The sequence below is a fragment of the Argiope bruennichi genome, chromosome 4, assembly GCF_947563725.1.
Source record: "Argiope bruennichi chromosome 4, qqArgBrue1.1, whole genome shotgun sequence".
NCBI lineage: Eukaryota > Metazoa > Arthropoda > Arachnida > Araneae > Araneidae > Argiope > Argiope bruennichi.
In genome coordinates this window covers 140,163,870-140,187,564 of record NC_079154.1, presented here as the reverse complement: position 1 = coordinate 140,187,564, position 23,695 = coordinate 140,163,870, and the positions used below count along the sequence as shown (strand labels likewise).

General features: G+C 30.9%; 1 protein-coding gene across 3 annotated transcripts in view; it reads left to right on the top strand.

The window, feature by feature from the left end:
• The window catches only part of LOC129966552 (uncharacterized), a 121,081-nt gene that overhangs the window by 67,760 nt on the left and 29,626 nt on the right, over positions 1 to 23,695 (top strand). For all 3 annotated transcript variants that reach the window (XM_056080998.1, XM_056080996.1, XM_056080997.1), the window contains exon 4: positions 20,525 to 20,606. In XM_056080998.1, coding sequence (XP_055936973.1) covers positions 20,525 to 20,606 — 82 coding nt within the window. The remainder of the gene's footprint in view (positions 1 to 20,524; positions 20,607 to 23,695) is intronic.

Genomic DNA, 23,695 nt, shown 5'->3' with positions numbered 1-23,695 from the left:
TTTGCTCTGCCTTATATCATATTGATTTATTATGAAACGGTTGCACATGGTTCTGATTATTTATTTATATTTTGCTATGGTAGCATGATTTTATACCAAAATAAAATGTGAATTATCAAACGTGTTAGTCTGGGAAAATTTATGTTTTGTCAAACATGCCTTGCGTAAAAATATTTTTAAATGGTTTTGGTCGGGCGATTGGAATTTCTTTTTCTCTTTTTTTTAGGAGTGCCTGTAAATTTTTCTTATAATCTGTCTACTTTATATCAAAACTGCATTATATATTCCAAAAGTTATCACATTTTAATACATAAAGGAAGAAAATGAAAGGAAATCATTCTGAAGATTTTAGATAGATAAAAAAAATGCAAGGAATTACTTTTTTAAAATTAAATGTGGCAATAACAGAGAAAATCGAACAGCGAAAACGATGCCCAACCTATGTGGACTTTTTTTCTGATGTCAAATTGTAGAGCTCTTTAATTGCCCGCATATTTAAGTGAATCTGCAGAAGAAATTCTAGAAATATATGTAAAATTTTGATTTTAATGCTATTATTTTTTAAAGCATTCATTATTTTATCAGGATTTCTTTACAAAAAATACCTTTTTTTCTTCAGATAGCAAAAATGTAGTTTATACATTTAATTATTTACAAATTAGTTTTTTTTTTTTTTAATTTAGCAAGTAAATTTTTGTGATGTGTCATAAGAAATTGCAGTAAGTAAAGAATTTTATTTATAAACGATTCTGTTATTACAAAAAAAGTAAACATTTTTATAAATAAATTGTAACGCAATGTTGCATCCATTGAATTGCTATATGTGGTGACATTTCCGCTGAGAGATTTTCCTTGAATACCTATCCACGTAAGTTGACCAAACTTTTCTGTTACTTAAAATCACTACGTATCATTAAGTTATCACTACGTATTTATCATCTTTATTTTTGATAGTAGGGATTTTCAATATTTGTTGTAGAGATATTGTTTGAGGGATATGAGTGAAATGAGTTGAATTTAAATTTACTTTGCTTGCTGTTGAAATAAGTATTAATATTTTTCGTTCAAAAATTAGACTCTGTAGATTTGTTCATTAAATGTTGCTATTTTATGTAATATTGTCCATTTATTATTTTTAATCTCATCAGATTTTAATTTAAAATCTACAATTGCTATCAAAATTAAATTTATGAAAAATAATTCGTTTAAATAGATGCAAAATCATTAAGGAGAGAGATGCAAGTAGACAAATATGCAATTAATTTGGCGTTGAATTTTTGTTTCATTTACTGAAACTTAAAGAAGGTTTTTGATTATATCTTTGGAACCTATGAACTGGTCTTGTGCTAATTAATTGAAATGTGTGCAGAGATTTTTGGATGAATTTTATATGCTTAATTTATTATTATTATTTAAAAATTTTTAATCATGCGCGCTTATTAAATTAATGTAAAATTATGGTCAGAAAATTAGTTTTGGGATTTAAATTCTAATCTTCAAAAAACGAATTATTTTTTAAGTACTTTGTAGTTGCAATCGCTACGAGCCGTGAATTATAAATGATTTGCAGTGCTTAGAAATGTTTGAAAGGCAATGACTTAGGAATGTTTAGATATATATGAAATTTCATCTAAAAAATTATTTCCATACCATAAATTGTTTACAAATAGCAGTTATTGACACTTATTTCCCTTAAAAATTTTAGTATGACTGGCCTCCAGTTATCGTCATTTATGAAATAAAATCGCTATGGTTGAGCTTTCACAAATTGACCGAGTATTGAAGGGTAAAACAATTCTTCATTCATTGCTTTTCAAAATGCATCTAGGTTCTAGTTCCAGATTAATACAAGAAAAAAATGAAACCGAAAAGGAAAAAAAAAATTCTTCAAAGCTTTAAATTTTAGTAGGAAAGTGGTCAATTTATTGTTAGTCTGTGAGTAAATTGTAAAAATACAATAAATACAGAGCTTGATAGTTTTGCTTAAAGAGTATAGAGATGTTTTGTCTTTTGAACTTTTTTTGTGTAACAAAGAGTCAATATCTTAATAAAATAAGGGGTTGTTAGGAATCGTGTATTCGATGAAAGCGCCCCTGACGTCATGATATATTTCCTGTTTAACCGATTATTGACCCAACAATCAGCAGTGACGTTGGTTTCTTTTACGAATTTCTCGTTTTCTAATGACGTCCATTTTTTCACCGGGAAACGTCCGAATTATAAAGTCGTGCTTGTGCCATTGAATGATTGCGTCATTTGTGTTTCGGATTTTTATAATTGTACACTTTGAATGAAAATTCATTCCGCATTTCAAAGCGCGCTCGGAAATGGTTCAGTCCCTGCATCATTCGATTTCGATTTGCAACTCCTTTAAAAGACCCCAAAAGTGTCTTTTCCGTCAGATTGTTAAACATTGTTATCTAATTCTTGCTGTCTCTTGAAATTATCATTCGAAATATCATTATTTCTAATATTATCTACTCACCGTCATCGAGTTTCCAAATTACTTTTTCGGCAATTTCTCCATAAGAAGAGGGCATACTTTTAACGATCAGTTGTTCACTGAACAATAAACATGCAGCACCATTTGTGAGAAACATTCTTTACTGGTTACAAAAATATTGATCTTCCCTCCCTTCTCCTTATCTGTGCGTGTATATGTCCTGTGGTGTTTCGAAAACTGATAGATGATGTTATTTATTAAGTGATGACATTCATTTTTTTATATAAATAATGACCCTTTTTTATAGTTTTATTGTACATTATAAGAAAAATACCTTTCTTTTTGACTTAGGGAGTATAATTCATGCAGACTTATAGTAGGTTTCTAAGCCATGACACATTTTATCCGTCTCGATTGCCGCTTGTTGATTGATATATGTCCCGAGAAATAAAGTTATGTCCCTTCATAAAGGCTTTATTTCTTAGAAAAGTTCAAAGATTAAACTCGTTAGAATATTCAATTTTAAATTTTTGATGATAAAATTTTTTTTACAAATTATCCTATTATAAAAAATATATATATATAGAATGTAGCGTAAAATAATTTATGTTACTGATTATTTCAATGCACTTTTTTAAAATTTGAGACTCAATACTTTGTGATTTTGATTAAATAATGTAATAGTGTGAATTTAAACTATTGTGATGTCTTGAGTATTTTTATTTAATTTTTTTTATTTCATTACATTTTTAGTAAATAAATACACAAAAATCAATATTGGCCCTAAAACATTAAAACGGCAACTATTTTTGCGTTTGTAAGTTTGCTATGTAGATTAGATCTTCAATAATTTATAATATATGAATTGGCGATTTTTTTAGAGATGATTTAACAAAGAAATGGGAATATAAATATTAAGAAAGAAAAAAATTGTAACTAAAAAAATATTTGTAATAAAAATAAAATCATTTTTATTTCTAATTGCTTTTTTCCGCTTAATTTAAATTTGAATGATGTACTCTAAAACAACTGAGTAATAAACTACGTATCTTGAAATTAAACCAAGGAATTATTTTCGACAAACAAATTGTAACTTATGTATATTGATAATGCAGTTATGAATTTTCTTTAGTAGCGAAAAGATTTATGCCTGCCGAGTGCAGTTTTAGGAAACTCATTTGCAGATGCGTATTTTCGCTTTTAATTTCTGCTTTCATTAAAAATTAAATTTCGTTTGCTTTGAGGGAGTTGCAGAGAGAGCGGAGCGCCTTACCTTGTCATCAGGAGCAAACGCGAGGAACAATGGGTCAAGGATGCTGCATTGAAGCAGTTTCACCTCAATGTAAATATTCGACACTGCGTTGAGCGCCTTTACCACTTTTCAACTACTGTAGTGTGTTTTTCAGTAATGTGTCTGATCTTAAACCCAAAATGTAGCAACAAAATAAAAACTAATTGTTGGGCGAGATCAGTGAAAATGCATTAAAAATGTACCTATTTTATTTGCTTACTTTTTTTTTTTGGAATATAATAGGCCCTTAGAGAATGTGGATCAGGAATGCTCATTCACCATGCGTGCTAGGTTGATTTTTTTTAAATGTGTGAAGTATACTCTTTCTGATAAGTTTAATTTAAGCAAACAAATAGAAATATTATTATAATTAAAAGAGAAAATTGAAAAGAGGTTGTTTTTTTTAATTATTGCTTAGTAAGAAAATACGACGATTAAAAAAAAAGAAAAAACGAATCTATTTACTTATGAACCGTAATAAATGAAACTCATTTAGTTTAGCGTGAGGAGTGCAGTGCCTCTCATTAATGTCTCTTTCTTCTATCTCCATTGCAAAATCCGACAGTTCGTGTTCCTTTTGACTCACTGGTATAGGAAATATCAGAAAAAGTATCGTATCGTAAAAGTATCAATTCGAACTCGAGATTGTGACGAATCTCCATGTTTTACACATACCTGAGCTCGAAATGCACAATTTTAAAAAATGCCTATATATCTGTGACATCTGTGATAAAGATAACTCAAAAACGCTAGATGGATGCAATTTGGTATACGGTCACCACTCAGAATTTGTAGATTTCTATCAAATTTTGAACAAAATCTATGCACCCTGTCTGTCCGGCTGTTCGAATATAAATTAACGCGATAACTACAAAACGAAGGCAGCTAGATGGATAAAATTTGGTACACAGATTTAATATCTATATTGTAGACACCTATCAAATTTTGAGCCCAATCCATCAAGAGGCAGACCATCTATCGGCCTGTACTTTCTGAAACATGTAAACGCGATGACTAAAAACCGTAGAGTTATATCATATTTGATATTCGATTTTATGACCACAATTTCATTTCTTTTTTAAATTTTGATTATATTTGTTTGGGAAAAATACATCTAAAATACGAATTCGATATTATTACACATATGCCAGGGACTAATCGTCAAAAATCTCGCTAAGAATTACTCGATAGATTCAGTAAAAATGCTAAATTCACGTCACAGATAACTATTTCGTTAACTTTATTACGCCAATGCCATGCAAGGCGTTTTCTACTTTACCCAAGGTCAACAATTTTTTGCGGGTAGTGTGGGACAACACTTTTGTTATGAGAGTATGCGAGAAACTTTTGAGAAGGTTAATCCTCTATTCGTTTTACACCTTGTTATTAAAGGCGCCTTATCTTCTCTGTTGCTGTTTTCATTATCGGGTAGTGTGGGAGAACACTTTTGTTATGAGAGTATGCGAGAAACTTTTGAGAAGGTTAATCCTCTATTTGTTTGACACTTCATTATTAAAGGCGCTTTATCTTCTCTGTTGCTGTTTTCATTATCGGCTGGTGTTGTAAGATCATCCAATTCATCTCTTCTCTGTATCATCCAATTCATCTCTTCTCTGTGGTAATTTTCGATTCATTTTTTGACTTTTCCTATTTCCATGTATAAAAAATCCTTTATTGTTAATTACTTACAGTGGATAAAAAAAACATTCCGCACGGAAGACTAAAATAAAAATAAACAATCGTAATTTCTAATCATTGCCTTTTATCTTTGCAAACTACTTATATATGGTTAACATGAATCTTTAAAAGAGAGTTTCATAATAAATTTCTCTTTTTTTCAAAAAGCAGCAATTTTTTTTCTGCAATTTTTAAGATAAATGACGAAATGTCATGCAAAAAAAGTTTCCGTACGCAATATGCAAATTCTTTTTAATGTGTTTTACAACTGACCTGCATTAAATAAATATACGAAGTTTGATTGTTTGTCAGAGTGAAGAACACGACATAACAACAATTGTTTCATTTCAATTTGTAGCTGATCGTCTTAAAATGGAAGCTCAGAAAGTCATTCGAAAGTTAGTAATTCAATTGTGAAAAAATAGATTATCTATGAAAAAAAAAATCAATGAAATCACTAACAAACCAAAATTTATAGCGCAGTACTGTAGCAATACCTATGCCCTAGTCCACTGATAGATAATATAACAAATATAATAAGCTATTTCCAACCAATCGCTATACTTCAGCTCTTCACTTTTGATACTTTCATATCCAAAAACAAAGTTACAAATTATTTTTAGGCTATTTATGTAAATCGGCACGCGATCTCCATTAGATTATTCTCATTGACCGTTTCGCATCTGAATCTGAGGAATCGCACACAGCTTTTTAGTTTTAAATTTGCAATGAAATGAAAGCATTAAGTAATTTAAAATGTAAAAAGGACTTAAAAACGCATCATTATTATAGAAATTAAAATTATAATAAATGCCCCACACAAAATGTCATCTAATTAACTAGTAAATTCGTATGTCAAGGGGTTCATGACCAAAAAATGGGGTTTTTTCATTGCAAAACGTAATTATTGATGACCGTCTTTTCAGTTCACGGTAAACAAAATTTTTCTTTGCAATCGGAAGAAAATTCGGTATCATCACGAGCTAAAACGATTTTGGTGAATATTCAATTCCCCATTTTGGCGGATTTGGTTATTATGTTGTGAAATCGTTGGCGAGGAGGGGGGACCACATCAAAAATGAGGGATGAGAATTCGTCGATAAATTAGAAAGCTCTTGTTTCCTCGGAGAGTAGAGAAATGATTATTTAATGATGTTAATTATATCTCCGATAAACATATGCATAGTCCTTCGGAAAGGGTTGGCGCATTAACCGGTGATATAACTAACCACAGTTATCCATACTACGTGATCATTCAAATACATCGGATGGCTTTGTAATAAAGCGGGATGACTATTTTTTGAATTACAAGGCTCTGCATACCCATCCAATGTGCGCATCATTAAGTGGTGGACATCAAAATGAAATGCTTATCATTACGTAGCATTCATTGACCAACATCAAAAATTACCAAAAATAATCTTTTTTTTTTTTCAGCAAAAGTTATTTAAAATTTTAAAGGATTTCCATCGATTGAAAATACCATACAAAGTGTTTACAGTGGGTAAAAATAGTTTCCGTACGCAGCTATGACTGTTATTGAAAGTTTAATTTTTGACACAAAATATTTTGGTATGAAAAGGAAAAATTGGAAATTGGTTTAACACAATTTCATTTATTATTTATGAATATTATGGGAAACTATGAAGAAAATTAAATATGTAAATTGAAAGAATAAAAAAAAAAATGCCACATATAAGGAACAAAAAGTTTCCGTATGGTATTTATAAAGTACATGGCAGGTATTTTTCATGCTGACTAATTAGCATTTTATGATAAGCATAATGCCCGCAAGTTTTGTTGTTGCTTCTGAGAAATATTGCTCCAAATGTCTGCAGTGGCCCTTTTGAGTTCAACCATGTTCTTTATGTCATATTTTTTATTAGTTCATAACTAATTTCTTCTCATAATTGTACTATAGGGATTAAATGGAAGACTGGGGAGGGTTATGAAGCTGCTGTTTAACATGATAGAGACATTACTCTTGACAAATCTTGGAGGTGTGCTTAGGATCGTAGTCCTGTTGAAAAGTAGTCAGCTCCAAGGGACACATTTTTTGCATTTAAAACGTTTATAACGTTTTGTTTTAGAATGTCAAGATATATGTACGTGCCCATATTTCCTTCTATGTAACAAGTTTCAGACACCATCAAAACTCATACACCCCTAACCATGTTCCCGCTATCACCGTGCTTTACAGTTCCCATATAAATTCTTAATTAACATATGCTGCTTTTATTTTCTTCGGATCATAACTCGACCATCTGTCCCACGGATATTAAATTTTGATTCATTATAAAAAGGACAGATTCTCAAAAAAATAGGGGCTTGCTTATATACTTCTTTGCAAACTTGAGACGCTTTTCTTCTGTTGCAGAGACTTATTACAGGCTTCTTACGGGTCACACGTCCATTATAACTTATTTTTTAATGACATTTCTCACCATTTGAGGTGTGAGTTTAATTTGTAATCAACCACTAAATCAATTGCAAGGTGAAGTGCACTAATCCGCAAGATTATCTTGAACCTTACACGTGATATTTCTTTTATGCAAGCGATTTAATTTCGGAGGCTTTCCTGATCGATCTCTATCCTCAAATATTTGACGCCCACGGTATCTTTCAATAGAGCATAAGTATTGCTACGGAATATGTATCTTAGGAAAAAGTTTTTAAGTTTGGGTGTGCATTTAACGTGCATTATTAAAAAAATTGTTGTCCTATGAGAGATTTTTACTTTAGAAGGAGGGAATTACAACAAATATCCCTAAACTGGTGCTCCGACGTGCTCAAAGGATACGGATACGGATAAATCTGAATGGGACACTAGACAGCATTGGCGGAAACTGAATTCTAAGGGTCGTTACTCCCCCACTGTACAACCCCTCCTGTAGAAAGCATGTCCCGTCATTGGTAAAGTTCCGCTGACCAAATTTGTACCCACCAGAGTAGCGTGTACCAACCATCATACCGGAAGCTTCTCATCCCCACGTCTGAGGTGCCCCCGTGTGGGAATTGGAAATTCGAAACTTTTATAGCATGTTTTAATATTATTGGTTTGGTTTTAAGTCCAAAACAAATTTCTTGCAATGCTTCAAACTTTCTTACAATGATTCTTTTTTTTATATATATATATATACTATACTATTCGATTTTAGCAACAATATATAGTTAAATTTTAAAAATTATATAAGTGTAAATTAAATATGTTTTCTAATATTATTTATAATAATCTAATATGGTGTGTTTAGCTAATATATATAGAGTCTAATGTGTGTTTTATAGTAATATAATTTATTATACATCATTTTAAAAATTGAAAAATATTATTTTAATAATTCTGTCATATTAATAATGAATAAAAGAGCCATTTCATTGTGTGCGTAATATATCACATATATCTTTACAAAAATAATGCCATCCTAAAAGAATGATGCTTTTTAAAAGAATCTCATCAGAAAGTCATGTTAAAAGCAGATGCCTCTACTAATCTGTTAAAAAATATTGATTTGGACCGAGTACATAAATTAAGAGATTTAAAATTAATTAAATTAATATTTTCCCATTGACAAATTTGAATCCAAGTGTGTTTGTAATCTATAATTTGGATTTAAAGAAAACACATGTTAAGTTTCATCCCTTTGACTCATTTTTTTTTAAGTTATTGCATTCATGCAGAACGACTTAATTAAAAAAAAAAAAAAAATGTGTTTTTCGAGTTAAAGAGAATTCGAAAGGCGGAGTTTTATCGAAATCTCGAAATTTCACACAACAATGGTACTTTACTTTTTCATGCTTCCTGGACGAGAAAGAAAGCAGAGTAAAATATTTTGATGCAAGAGATTAATATCTTGTCGGCACATTTCTTGGGATCGCTTATTACAGTAAAATTACATAGCATCATTGGGCTGTTATCTCTCTTTAATGGTGTCATCTGCTGTATTTATCAGGCGCATTATCTCATGTGTAGGGAATGTCACAGGATTTATGGCAAGGAGTCTTTGGGGATGAATCATGTGCCTATGACTCTATAGATTCATTTAATGCAACGGTAGCAACAAAACAATCATCGATTGGAGATCGTTTTGAAATTGAAATATTTCTTCCTGGAGTTTCTTTGTTTTATATAGTGTTGAGACGGTTAAGATATTGAAATATGTGAGTATTGATAAAAGGATGGTGGAATCTAATGGGTATTTTCTGCGGATTATTCACTTGGAAACTTTTTTATGCATAATTATTAATAGATACTTCAAATATCTTTAAAAAAACTCTTTTAAACGATGTATATTATTTTTTAAAACAAATTTATATATAATTTACAAAAGTTTCAAAATATTTCAAGCGATTCCTTTAAAAAAATTTTCTTTAAAAAAAATTTCCTTTAAAAAAAAATTTCGACTACTTTTTCCTTATTATTCTTAATAAATTTATTTATGAACAAAACTAGATATGAATTTATAATTACAATTAAATATTATTTTTTTTATGAAACAATCAACCTTTTGATTTTTAATTTGCAAAAGCGCGAAAAACTTACCTTTTGGATAGATAAGATAAATAAAAAATATGAAAAAAATATTGGAGTACATCTTGAGGTGCCGCAAGGACATTAAAGTTACATAAAAATGCACTGTTTGCACCTTTTTAAGGAGTTTTGCGTGACTCTATTATGAATTAAAAAGCTTTAAATAGGCATCGTCATATGAATAGAAATATAAAAACAGTTTTACTATTGCACTGGCATGGCACAGAGTCGTTGCCGGAGCGGTTGTAATTTAGATAAGGCGGAGATTTGTCTGTGTGTGGTGACGAGGACAGGCCTGGTTTCAAATCAGTAGCTTTGCCGAGTTCAATTGAGTTGGCGTATGTGCTCCGTCTATTCTGTAACTGATTAATGTAAATTAACGTAACTGACTTGTTAGTTTGTGCGGTTGTCTGCTTTGCTGTGAGTAAAAATGGCTCCGTCTAAATTAGTAAAGACTAGACAAATGTCGGAGCGTTCTATTTTTGAGAAATTTAGTGATTTGCTTGAAGTTGAATTCCCTACTTACGAATCTCTTATAGAGTGCTACTGTTATATTAGGCATAACCAGTAAATTGCTTCAGAGAAGGATATCTCTGTAAGTGAAATAAGTGACAGTTTAGTTCCCATTATAGAACAATATGATCAAGAGCTTCTATTCCCATTGCTTTTAGCAAAAGAATTTCACAAATGATAAAAGTTTATGATGCTAAATACAGGAATTTATTAAAGTCTAAAAGCAGAAAATGTTCAGATAAATTTGATTCCACCCTCATAGAATATATAGAAGATAGACAGTTTATATATATATATATATATATATATATATATATATATATATATATATATATATATATATATATATATATATATATATATATATATATATATATATATTGCTGACTTGTATAAAAGAAAAAAAAAAGTGCCAGTTATGGTACAAATGTTTCTAAACGATCAAAGCTCTAACAGAAAAATGGTAAAAGGTAATATTGATATTGCTACTACAAGCGCTTTGAGGAAGAAAGAAGCAAGAAAGAGTAAAGAACAACAGAGAATATTCTACCGCGTTACTGGTACCAGACAACCAATAACGAGGTAGAAAATGTGACCTTGAACCGCCTACAGAAAATACATAGACTATAGTAGATTCTCCTACTACTTTGGTATACTTGATTACTAGCATACCTAATATTGAATCCTTAGGAAAAATTTACCTGATCTTCTTATTCTGGTCACAACAATAGTAAAAAAAAAAAAAAAAAAGATGAAATATTTGTAACAACAAGATGAAATATTCGGATGGTCGGTTTTCAGTTTCTTTTCAACAATGAAATATATTGTTTCAAAATACAGATAAAATATTTCAAAAAATTTATTAAATATAGAAAGAAACGTTTTACGGCAAAAAATTTGGTATCATTAAAAAGACAATTTTTTGAAAATCGCTTCGAAAATCACTTTTCTACCCTCCAAAGTATATATTTGCCAAATTTGATAGGCATAAGTCAGACGATCTGGTTTGTACAGAGCCTGTTGTGTACTCGCCTATGGTACACGGGTTCTTTTACTGTGATTGAAAAAAACTACTCTCCTTGAAAAAAAAAATAACTTTTATAAGTAAGTTTGTCACTGTCATGCTTATAGAGTCTGAACTGCTTGGTGCTCTTCCCATAAGTGTCCAACCAAGCTAAGTCTCAATGGCAGTTAATCCTCAAGTTAAATTGAGGATTTTTCCAGTCATCAATTTTCCTGCTATGTCAGCACCAATAAGCAAATGGATTGTGGATGAAGAACAAGATGCTAAACATTCTTGATCCGTTAGATGAATTTTATTATCCTCTAATTCCTTTGACCAGAATCCGGTTGGTATCTGACAAATTTCGGCACAGATTTCTCTTGATCAAATGCGTTAAAAGTGCAATGATAATTTTTGTTAAAATCACTTACAAAAATCTGGTATTCTGAATGTTTCTGGAGATTTTGCATCCCTCCAAACAAAATATGAATAAGAGTTGTTTCTTTTAATGCATGATACTTCATTTTCTTAGCAGCTTCTTTCGTAATATAAGATTTCTGACTTCCAGTGTCTATGAGGACCCTCACAGCAAAATCCTGTGTTTCTCCCCGAAGAACCACGACCAGGGTTTGTAGAAACACACTTGTAGAACATGTGGGAATAGCCAATGTATTGAACTGTCCAAAATTGATTGAACTCTCCGTTGCTTCTTGAGAGTTAAAAGACTCAACGGTCTTTCTATCAGATCACATCACAGCATGATGTCTTTGACCACAAATTCCACAATTCACTTGGACCCTGCATAGCTTTGACACGTGACCATTACTTAGACATCTGAAACAGCAACCTCTTTTCTTCAATCGGTTCATTTTCTCACTTAAATCCAAATTTCGAGCAACATGACATTCTTTGGATTCATGATTGTTCTTGTCACAAAATACACACTTCAAAACAGATTTTTTGTTTCCTGAAAAAAGTCCCGCATCTGTCGGCAAGTCTCTTTTAATCTTGATATTTTTGTTATTTTCTTTCAAAGAGAGGCCTTCCATAGCAAGAGCTATCCTGTCCTCATTTTCAACTTCGTTCTTCAAAAATTTCATCAAACTTTCCAATCGAGATTCTTTCGCGTCATCTTTTCCATCCAATCCTCTATCATTTCTCCGCCAGGCTCTTAAAACTTCTTCACTTAAATAGTTGATAATTCAACCAGGGGAAACAACATGGCCGCATACTTCGCTGTAGTAACGCCAAGAGTTTCTAAAGATCTCAGCTGGGTTTCAAGACGGTCATAAACAGTTGATAATTTAACATGTTTCTCTTTAAGATTGAATGCGAGTGTCAATTTTAACAATTCTCTAACGTAATATTCAACCAACAAATCATCTCTGCCGAATCTAGATTTCAAACAATCAATCGCCTTGCAATAATTTCCGGAGGTAGGGGGATAACTTTCAACTAATTCTCTCGCTCTGGAATTCGGGATAGTTGCGTGGACTAAGTATTGAAACTTGTCGGTTTCATCGATATCGTTGTCTTTATCAATTTTTCCGAATTGTCCCCAAAACGGCAACAAATCTTTAATTTCCCCGCCAAATTTCTTCAGTTCCAAACGAGGCAGCTTGAATTTCCGCTTTTCACCGCCAACTGAAGATAATGTATCAGCGTTAACAGCGGGATTAGTTTTTTGATCCACTAATAAACTCATCCTTTTAAAATTGAGTGAATACTCATCTGCTGAACGAGATTCCTTTTCAATATCGTCTTCATTTATGTCTTCAGACATCAACAAAAGATTCAAAATATCTTCATTTAATTGCAAAAGTTCATTATTTTTCTCGCCAAGCAGCTGGAAGGTTGCCAAACAATCTAAATCTTCTGCAATGTTTACTTCCGTTTTCGCTGACTCATCTAAATGATTAAATAATCTAGTAAATACAGATCTAACTGTTTTCCGTTTAAGCTTTAAAGCTTCCATAATTTTTCTCAAAAAGTTATTCTTCAAACTATCGACAAATTTCTAATAACAAATAATTTATCGTCAAAATAATTCACTTGCCTTTTGAATCGCTGATTTCAAATCACAATCCTGTCGCGGACGCCATGTCGTGTACTCGCCTATGGTACACGGGTTCTTTTACTGTGATTGAAAAAAAACTACTCTCCATGAAAAAAAAAATAACTAAAACATTTATTTCTACGACAAGACAAGCTATTCTATATACATATTAAGTTTAAATGACTGCATTTCAGAAAGAAAATAGTTCAGAATCTTTTCAGCTGCTGATCACAACGCTGTTCCGTTTTTCAAGTTTTTGATTCCAAGTTGTTGTTGTTTCAATACGAAGTTGAGTTGTCAGTCGCTTCGTCGAAGATCGTGGATTCATGCGACAGAGCCAGCACAAACAAATTGAAATTAATTCTGTTCTAACTATAAGCTTTTCCCCTTTTGTTTAAGCATCAAAATTTAGTTAAAACACTAATACATTTTTCCGCCAAATACTTTTGCCAACAGATAACATGTTTTTAGCAAACCTAGACTAGTCACTCCCTACCCCCTTTTTTCAAAGAGCTACGCATGATTTATTGAACGTTTATGACCGTACGAGAATGTCCGTACGGATCTTTCCCACTACCATATTATAGGGGACTCGGTTATCGACTTTCCCCGGCTTCCTTGTCTCACGCAAGCAGTGGAAACAGCTGTGAAACTGGTGGCCGACACGGCTTAAAATTTCTGTCGTTCAATCTCAAGAGAAGGATACATAAGAGCAAAAATTGACTCACTTACAAATATGTCAAAACGTAATAAAAAAAAAAAAAAACAGTTTAATGTGGCAATGAAGTAGAAACAAACATTTTGCAGCTGTAACATTTGTAATTATTAAAGATACAGAAGTAAGAAACGCAAAATTTGATATAAAAAATATATATATTATCTATTATTATACTTTGTATTAGTAATTTTTCTATTTATTAAATGTAAAATTATTAATTAAAAATATAACGTTTATATATGTAGTAATGTAGTATTGTTTATATATGTATTTAAATCATCTTTTGTAACATTATATGAACGAAAAATTCATAAAAATATTTTATAAAAGTTTATAATTTTTCAACTTTTGTACAAATTTTAAGCTTTTTACGATACGTCGTGACATTGTTGTACTGCAAATAAATTTAAAAAATTCTTTTTGAACCTAAAAGCTAATTTAAAGCTTGATTACCAAACTAAAATCTAAGCCCATTTTAAAAATTTGCATTTTTAAAATTTTTTTTACAAATTTCAAGCTTTCTGCGGCACATCAAGATAATATAATATTGCAACAAAATTTTTTCAAATTGTTTTTGAACCTAAAAGGCAACTTTCTCGCACTATTATCAAACTAAAATCTAAGAAAATTTTTTAAAGGCGCATTTTAAAAATTTCCATTTTTTTCCATTTTTTTTTTTTTTTTTTTTACAAATTTCACGCTCTTTGGAACATCTCAAGATAATGTAATATTTCAACCAAATTTAAAAAAAAATATTTTTGAACGTAAAAGGCACCTTTTCCTCACTATTGCCAAATAAAAATCTTAAAAGAAAATAAATAAATAAGGCCATTTTTTATTCAACCCTAATGCGCACGTCGAATTAGAGTGTCAGGTTCTAGTTTTACATATAAATACACGTAAACTTTAATTACGGGCAAAGATTTGAAAAACAGCTGTTTTGGAAGAAAAAATGTGTAGTAAAGAATATAGTTTTCATATAAATCAATGGAAGATTATATAAAAGTATAAATGTAAATGCATCACACTTCTGAATGGAGTTTTGTTCGAATATTGGTGGCTTCATAGAAACTGCCAAATTCATCTACTGGCTTGCCAACTTTTATTTCCTCCTGTAAAATTTCTTTATGAGGATTGAATAATATTTTTTATTCTTTGTCTTGTGTATAGAATGCACTTGTATTGTTTTCAAAATTGACTTTCCTTTTTCAACTGAGGTCGTCCAGCAGGCTTGCAATTTGCTGTTCCAGTCGATTTGGGTCTTCTCTTTTGACGATTTGGTCGATTGTCATGCATCTCCAGAATCCACTAATGAAATGTAGGAAGTATAACTATAATTATATTGCATGATTATCAGTCATTAATTCATGAATTACTACTTGGCAACTTATTTCTTTCGATTTATTTTGAAAAACTATGGCCAAAGTTTCGTTTTATTTCCATTATTTATCTGTATTTCTGATTTTGGATCTGTATCATGTTTTGAAATGGCAAATATTTAGGAAAGGTATTGCTACGAGATCAGGTAAGCTCCGTAGTATAATGCGATTTATTATTACTAAACTTTTTCAGAAATTTTATCTTAAGTAAGCATCAGGGCATCCAATATAAATTCGCACAATTCTCCCAAACCATCAAAGCCAGGTGTAGTTTTCAATAATTCCTTTATGAGCTGTCTTAAATTGATGTTGCAATAGTAATAAATTTAAAATACTATGAATGGTTGTGATTCCAGAAAAAAACCCCGATAGATTAAAAAATGTAATTGTTCAGTAAAATCTTGCAAGGTTGGTTGTCATGAATATCTTAAATGACTTTTTGTTAAGTAAAATCCTTTCAGTACATTCGTGTTATTTGGACAATGAATCGACGTAAGGATTTATATATAGTTCGCAAACTTTATATTTAAATCCATATAGTTCCGTTATTAGCACAATCACCATAATATTTGGTATTTTAAAATCTTAATTATTATAAAACAATAATATATTGTAATTATTAGCCAGTTTTAACCATTGTTTAACCTAAAGAATTGGAAGAAACTGAGTTCGATTGTTTAAATACTTAACTGATTGAGTTTAGTTACGTTAACATCCCTTTTAATATGACAGTAGGTTTATTTTGTGACTTATCTCATAAAAATATGAACTGCTGTCTGATGACGAGGTCGATACCCGAGTTGGCACCCACCTCTTGAAATTTCCGCACCACTGCAATGGGAAGACATCTGAACCCGACGGGAAACAGGCTCATTTACATGACACTTCTATGGAATCTGGTCTCGAGCCTTGAGCCCTCCGATTCCCCGGATGAAACTTTACCACCAGGCCACATCTGAGCTAAATGAAGTCGATAATCATATTTAGAAACATTTGAAAACCTCATTACACCATTACATGACTTATGAAGAATAAAGATTAGACACTTTAAATTTATTCAAAGAAAGTATTAAAAATTGGTTAGTATTTTAAAAAGGTTTGCGCAGTTTTGCGCGTTCAGGGCCAATGAATGATTATGAAAACCAAACGGAAATGCGGGCTGACGGCTGTTGACTAAATACCCTGCTGACTGAGTGTCTTTAGATGACAGTCACGAAATCTAGGATACACATGATTTTCCTCCTGTGGTTTATTCGACCTTTAAGTATCTCCCGTTAGATAATTAATATTTCTGTATTATAAATCAAATTATGTATTTATACTACACGTGCTCCTATTTTCATCGAAATAGCTCTTAATTCAATACTACCACGTTTGATACATCTTTCATCCTAGGACATGTATTATTAATTCTAGTTGTTTCCAGTGCGTATCCATTTCTGTGAAAAAAACAAATATACTTCATACTTTAAGCATATGAACAAACAGAAGCGTATTTATGGTACGAAAAAGATATGCGTACGGGTACCTTTTGACGTAACTACTGTCTCAAATGAGTAGATCGGTGAACTAAAGACGTACGACATAAAGAAATTGAAACACGTGGTAAAAGAATGCGTGACAACTTAATATTATAGCCCGCACGTTTATATGAAATGGCGTAATATTATAAAGCATTCACTTGAAAGATAAAAATGCATTTATATTTCGGATTCATATCATTTGAAGACTTTCGTTGTTTCGCTGCCTTTAAATTTATATGGCGCTCATTTTTAAAAAAAGTCTTTGTTATGGAGCCTATTTAATTTTATTAGACGATTATCTGCTAGAGTACACAAGAAGGTAAACTGAAATCGGTTCCATTTTTATGAAACGCATTATGCCGTATCTATTTAAGAAATTTCTACATGTACACACACGCGGGTTTTTCATGATTATTTGAAAAGTTATACAACTTTAATATAATATTGTCAGAAATAAAAAAAAATGAGTAGTTTTAAAATTATAAACTAAAATTCACAACTCGACTCATTCTTGATCATTTGGAGGTTTCTGTTTGTTGCAGCATCATACATAATTGCATCTGTACATGAGAGGGATGTTGAATTCCATTCAGTTTAACAATCCGATGAAAGTGGCGTCTGACATGGCAAATGCAGTTCAGTATAGTTTTTAATAGAACGAACGAATACTCCATGAATAAAAATATCTACTATTAGTAAGTTAGGGGATTCTTAAGGGCAAGCCTTTGAACTTGTAATAACAAATTTAACATGCATATTTGTAGGGAATCTAGCATCTTGGTGCGATTTTTTTTTTATGAAATTGTAGTTAAAATCTTATGAAAAATAATTAGTTTTTATTATTCCATGCGTTCAAATCCGTTGTTCAATTTTTTTTTTATATGTAAGATGGATATATAATAGCGCTGTTGTGATTTATTATTTTATCATATGCAATTCTTACGTTCCTCGTTTTAAGAATTATTTTATAATTATTCCTCGTTTTAAGAACAATAAAAATCATAATAAAATTTTTGCTATTTAAAAAATTGCAAGTTAACAATGAATCATTTTAGTAAATATATTATTTTACTGAAATTTCTTCGATTTTTTTTTCCTCCTTTAGTCAACATAATTTTTTTAATTCAGTTTCGGTACTATAACATAATTTAAGATATATACTATAGTTTACTTCTTTGAAATAACAGCTTGTAATGTATAATGGAAATAATTGAACTTATTTATTTTGAATTTACTTAAATAAATAATTACTTAAGCAGAAAAGAAGTGAATATTTAAAATTCAATTCAGAACAAGAAATGAATATTTACTGAGCATTAGATTTCAGTGATTTTGACTCTTTTTAGCTATCCTTTCTTATAAAAATATGTAAATAAGAGATTTTAATTTGCCATCTTTTCCATGAATGAAGGAATCTGACACTCATGTTTTTTTTATTTGCTCATTAAGATTATGTGATATTATACAAATATTTCAACAAAAAAAATTTTCATAAAAAATAAGCACACAGTCTTTTATTGATATGAAAAACCAGATTTATTGAAATAAATTCGTTTACGTGTAGATTTCATGTTCCTCTGCTGATGCTCTTGTTGCAAACTTTGTGAGATGCTTTTCTTTTTCCAGTGGTTTCTAATTTAGCTTTCAATGCAGCCAAAACGTTTATTTTATTTTAATCTTCGGTTTTTGCCATCTCAATGGCGTACTGATTAATAAACAAACGATTGTTGTTTATATATTTCATTGCATTTTACTTTGCCCCGTCACGCCATCGAATTCAGCACGAACCCGAGAAAGTGGTTGGCATTGACTTATTTCCACGTCCGAAACAAACACGTGTTGCCGTCTGTGTTCTTTTGGCAGCTGTGGGAAAGAGAAGGAGAAAAATCTTGTTTCATTTGAATGTCTGCCGGGCCTTCACTTTTCGTTGCATTCGGCGATGGAGTCGATTCACAGTCACACGAAGCAATTTAAATGCGCGGCGCAAATTTAATTTTGGGATTCGTTACACGTTTTGTTGCATGAAAATGAATCTAATTCTGTCGAACTGTTTGATTCAATGCACAGTTTTTGCACAGAAAACATTTGCCGTTATGTTTCAAATTCACTTCCTAGGTTTATTATTTAAAGTGACCCGTAAAAGTAATGAATCAGCCAGAACGGTCCCAAAATTCTATTCTTTGTTTCGGCTTGGGGGGAGGGGGATGCCGATTTGGAGTGAAATATTCTGGGCCTTTCCATATTGTGGACATAAATACGTTTCGTTATATAACTGTAAAAATATGGTATTGTTAAGAAACGTTTGCTGATGTGGATTTTTCTTTCTCGACTTGACTCGAAATAAAGTCATCATTTTTTAGAGAAAGTAATAAATAACGATGTAATTTACTGAAGAAACTCTTTTGAATAATGTTAACCCCAATACCTGTGGGCTGCTACTTTTACTCATCACAGGATCATATGGACAGTCTTTTTTAAATTTTATTTATTATTAGTTTTTTGTTACTTCTAGACCAGGCTTGACCTTCTGTCGCATTACCTAGAATGGTTTGATAACAGTATGAAAAGATTCAGATCACTTTATGCTTTAACAAAATGTAAAATTTCAACAGTAATTCAATAAAAGATTGCCAATTTGATGTGGAAATGTCTGAAGTAAAACATTCTAGATTTCTAAGTTATTAAAAATTACAAACTCATGTATGAGTTGACATAAAAATTCCATATCTGCATGTCTGATACATAGAACAAGTGAAATTTCCCCATTTCTATTAAAATAATAATAAGAGGATTATGTTTTATGTGTCAAGTAATCATTTGCCCAATCAGTTCTCAATGATATTCCTTTTTATGATGAAAAATGTTTATTTACTATATATTTCTTTCAAATGATATTTTTAAAAAAAACCTTTGCAATTTCGTTTTTTTACATTAAAATCTTAAATGTAATAAAAATTTCCAAAAGATCAGCCAATATATACTTGATAATATTTGATATTTGATAATGATAATATTTCTTGTATTATCATTTTATTAACTTCGTACTTATTTTTAACTTCTTACTTATTTTAAACAGTCTCAACTGATGAAACTAAATAAAAAACTTCTGACAAACAGATTTTTAAATGATATAAAATGGTCTAATAATTTATGAATTATTAAAAGGTCTCATGCTCATTTGTGTTAATAACTGAGATGCATTTCAATTACGAATAATGTAGTTTTAGTATCAAATCATATCACAGATGATTCTATACAGCATTTATTTATAAAAATATTAATGTCTTTAATTTATCATTTGATACTTTTGCGTCAAATTTACTTGAAATCATCTATTAAAGGGTATTCGTTATTTTCATCCTTTTTATTTTACGCTGTTTATTTATATTTCAGGAAAGATGATTTGGCACAAATGGGCTTAAATAGAGAGGCTTCATTTACAAAAAGTGACGAAAATTCGAGGCCTTCGTCACAGGTAAATAAATTGTCTATTTTTTCTAATATGCAAAAAAATAACAGACAGTGGATTTGTATCTCTTTTTGTTGAATTATAGAACTCTAGCTGTCCAAACTTCAACATAAATTGTAAATACTAATTACAAAATATTTTGACTATTCAGAAACTGAGCTTTGATTATTCTTATGTAACTATTTTATACTGGAACAAAGATTCAATATCAAATGACAAAATTTTTTCATTTGACATCAAAGTTTTAAGCTGATATAAGATGACCAAAAGTGTTTGAATAATGATAACAATAATTTTTGAATTATCTTCTGTAAAATTCAAAAATTATTTCTATTCCAATCATTAAAACATTTCTAAATATTTGCATCAGCAATATTTTTTTAATAAAATTCAATACTGTTTAAAAAAATTAAAATTATGGAAAAAAAATTCCAGTGTATTCAAACTTAGATGTAAATAAATTAATTCTTCCCTTTCTTTAAAATGCAGAGTACTTAATTAGCATGACTAAATCTTATGATAAATATGGAATGAATGAATATTGTGAAAGGAAGGAGTGGAATTAGGCACGTGAAATTGGAATTGACAGGGAGGAGGGGGGGGGGAGAAAAAAACAAAGAAATTGGAAACATTGCTGATCCTGAGTTTACTGATTCCAAACCGCAGATAAAAAAAGTATTGTAAAAGTCATTTTTTAAAAAAATTTCATATAAAGTTACACGTGCTATTTACATTTGGTTCTAGTGCTTTAGTTGGTTTCCCTGGTAGCTCGTGTGAATACAAGTGCTCGGAAAAATAACAGTATGGACAAATGAAAATATCCAAAATCCATACTGGGGCATTTTTTACTATTCTATGAAGCATAAAATTCTCTGTAACTGTTTTATTATGCTAAAAAGTTGAAGATGGATCATCTCCGCTTGTTTATTTTAAAATAAATATTTTACGTTTTAAACGAAAATCGTTCTTTTTATATAAGTGTTATATTGTTTATGTCAACTAGTAAATAATGAAATTTTTACAAATTTCCATTCTGAAACATATGGGACTTGAGGACAAAAAAAAAAAAAAAAAAGTTTGGGCTGTTACTCTCTCTCTTTTTTTAAAAAAAACTTCATCTGCTGTTTCTCTTCCATTTAAACTACTTGAATTATATACAGTCAAACCTCGCATAACGAGCAAAACAAAATGTAAATTCGTGACTCGTTTAACGAGCGTTGTTTCGCAGAACGAGTGGCAAAGAGACATCGTGACGTCACCTGCTGGACTAGCATGTATCAATGTGTTGAGCGCTTGTTTGAAGAGAACTCTTATATCTACGTGGGAGAAGTTTTGACTGGATAGCGCTGCCGAAGAAGACTCCGGGGAGAGTTTAAACAAATGTCTTTAGAGCCTTATCGACGAAATTCTGTATGTGACCTAGATTTTTGGGGTAGAGGGAGATTGCAATGACGTCGATGCACTATTGCAAGAAGTTATTGTATCATAGCAAAAAGCTGCGGGCGAGATTTGGTCACAAGGGGAAGAAATAATATATGTAGCAAAGCAACAATCTTCTAGTGAAATGAGGGAGATGACTGAAAGCATGGGGAATTATTGCATCATATGTTGCGAAACATCACTTGATCGAGCAATAGCTGCAATACAATTTCATTTAATGATAATGCTGTGTCTCATTTCTGCCAAATTTTGAAACGTTGTCAAAGACAAATTCCTTTAGACAATTTTCTTGTAAAAAAAAGTGTGCAGTAGAAATAACGAATTACAGTATTATAAATTTGTTAGCGTATTTTTTTCAGAATGGAACGCATTGCTCTATTTCACACGGATTCCTATGGAAACAATTGTTTAGCCTTAATGAGTATTCTGCATTACGAGTGAGATTCAGGAACTAATTATTCATTCCACTGTATCTAAAAATCTCTTCCCCTCTTTTTTTTTTCTTTTTCTTTTTCTTTTTAAATCATCTTTAGTCGTTCGCAAGTGCCTTGCCGCATACATCTGATCTGAAGATCGTGTTGGAATTCCGAAGTTACCTGATAATTGATTGTCTGTCTCATTTTAGAAAGATATTTACATTCTCGAGGATTTTATTTATGGCTTGAAATTCTTAGGAATCAGTAAGGATGATAATATGATGTTTGCAAGTTGAATGAAAATAGTTCCCCCCCCCCCTACGCCACTCGTTCAGAAGGAAAGTTATTTTCTTATATGCTCTTTTTTCAAAGCTTGTCTTTAGATTTTTGTCAGACGTTATTTGACCTTTATCAGCATTTGAAATCTAATATTGAGAGAATTGAACTTTATTTGTATGAAAATAACTACAAAAAAGGAACAACTAACAAACGGAGGAATATATTAAGTACAATAATTTTATACAAGATGACAGAAGAAAAAAAAGTGTTTTGAAGATGACAAAAACGCATATTACATGCCGAAAATCAATTTTTGGTCATGTAATATGCGTCAGTTACACCATATAAAATTGATTTTGTTGAAGGTCATTGGAGATAAAAAAAAAACTAAAACAAAACACCGCGTAAGATAATGTGCAGGTAGTAGGTCAATGAGTAGCGCGTCCTAGATAGTATACATTTGATACGATATTATGGCATGGCTTATGACAAGGTGAATTAAAAATTGAAAGTGGTAAACATATTGGAAGCTTCTAAAGTCAAAAGGGTCGCAGTGGTATAGTAATAAGGAATGGATACTCGAGGCCAAAGAGTTCTAAGCTCAAAACCCGAGGTTACACCTTGTATATGGATCTGTGCTTGTGAAATCTGATGTGGACCAAACGTTCTCCACTTAATACAACACGAAAATTTGGAGAGGGTGGTTCCAGTTCAGGCTATCTGACCGGGATTCAACTATAAGGCCCGTTCCAAGAAGGCCTTAATGTTGTTATCAAATGGGACTTTAATGTAACTAAAGTCAAAAATGAAAATGTTTGGAATTTTCAAAAAAAAAAAAAAAAAGTTTGATCATTTCATTATAAGGACATCATTAATGATCTCTTTTCACACTCTTTTAAACTATTTGAAAGGTCATTAAGAACTTTTATGTTTACTTCATTATAACACATTATTCATGTG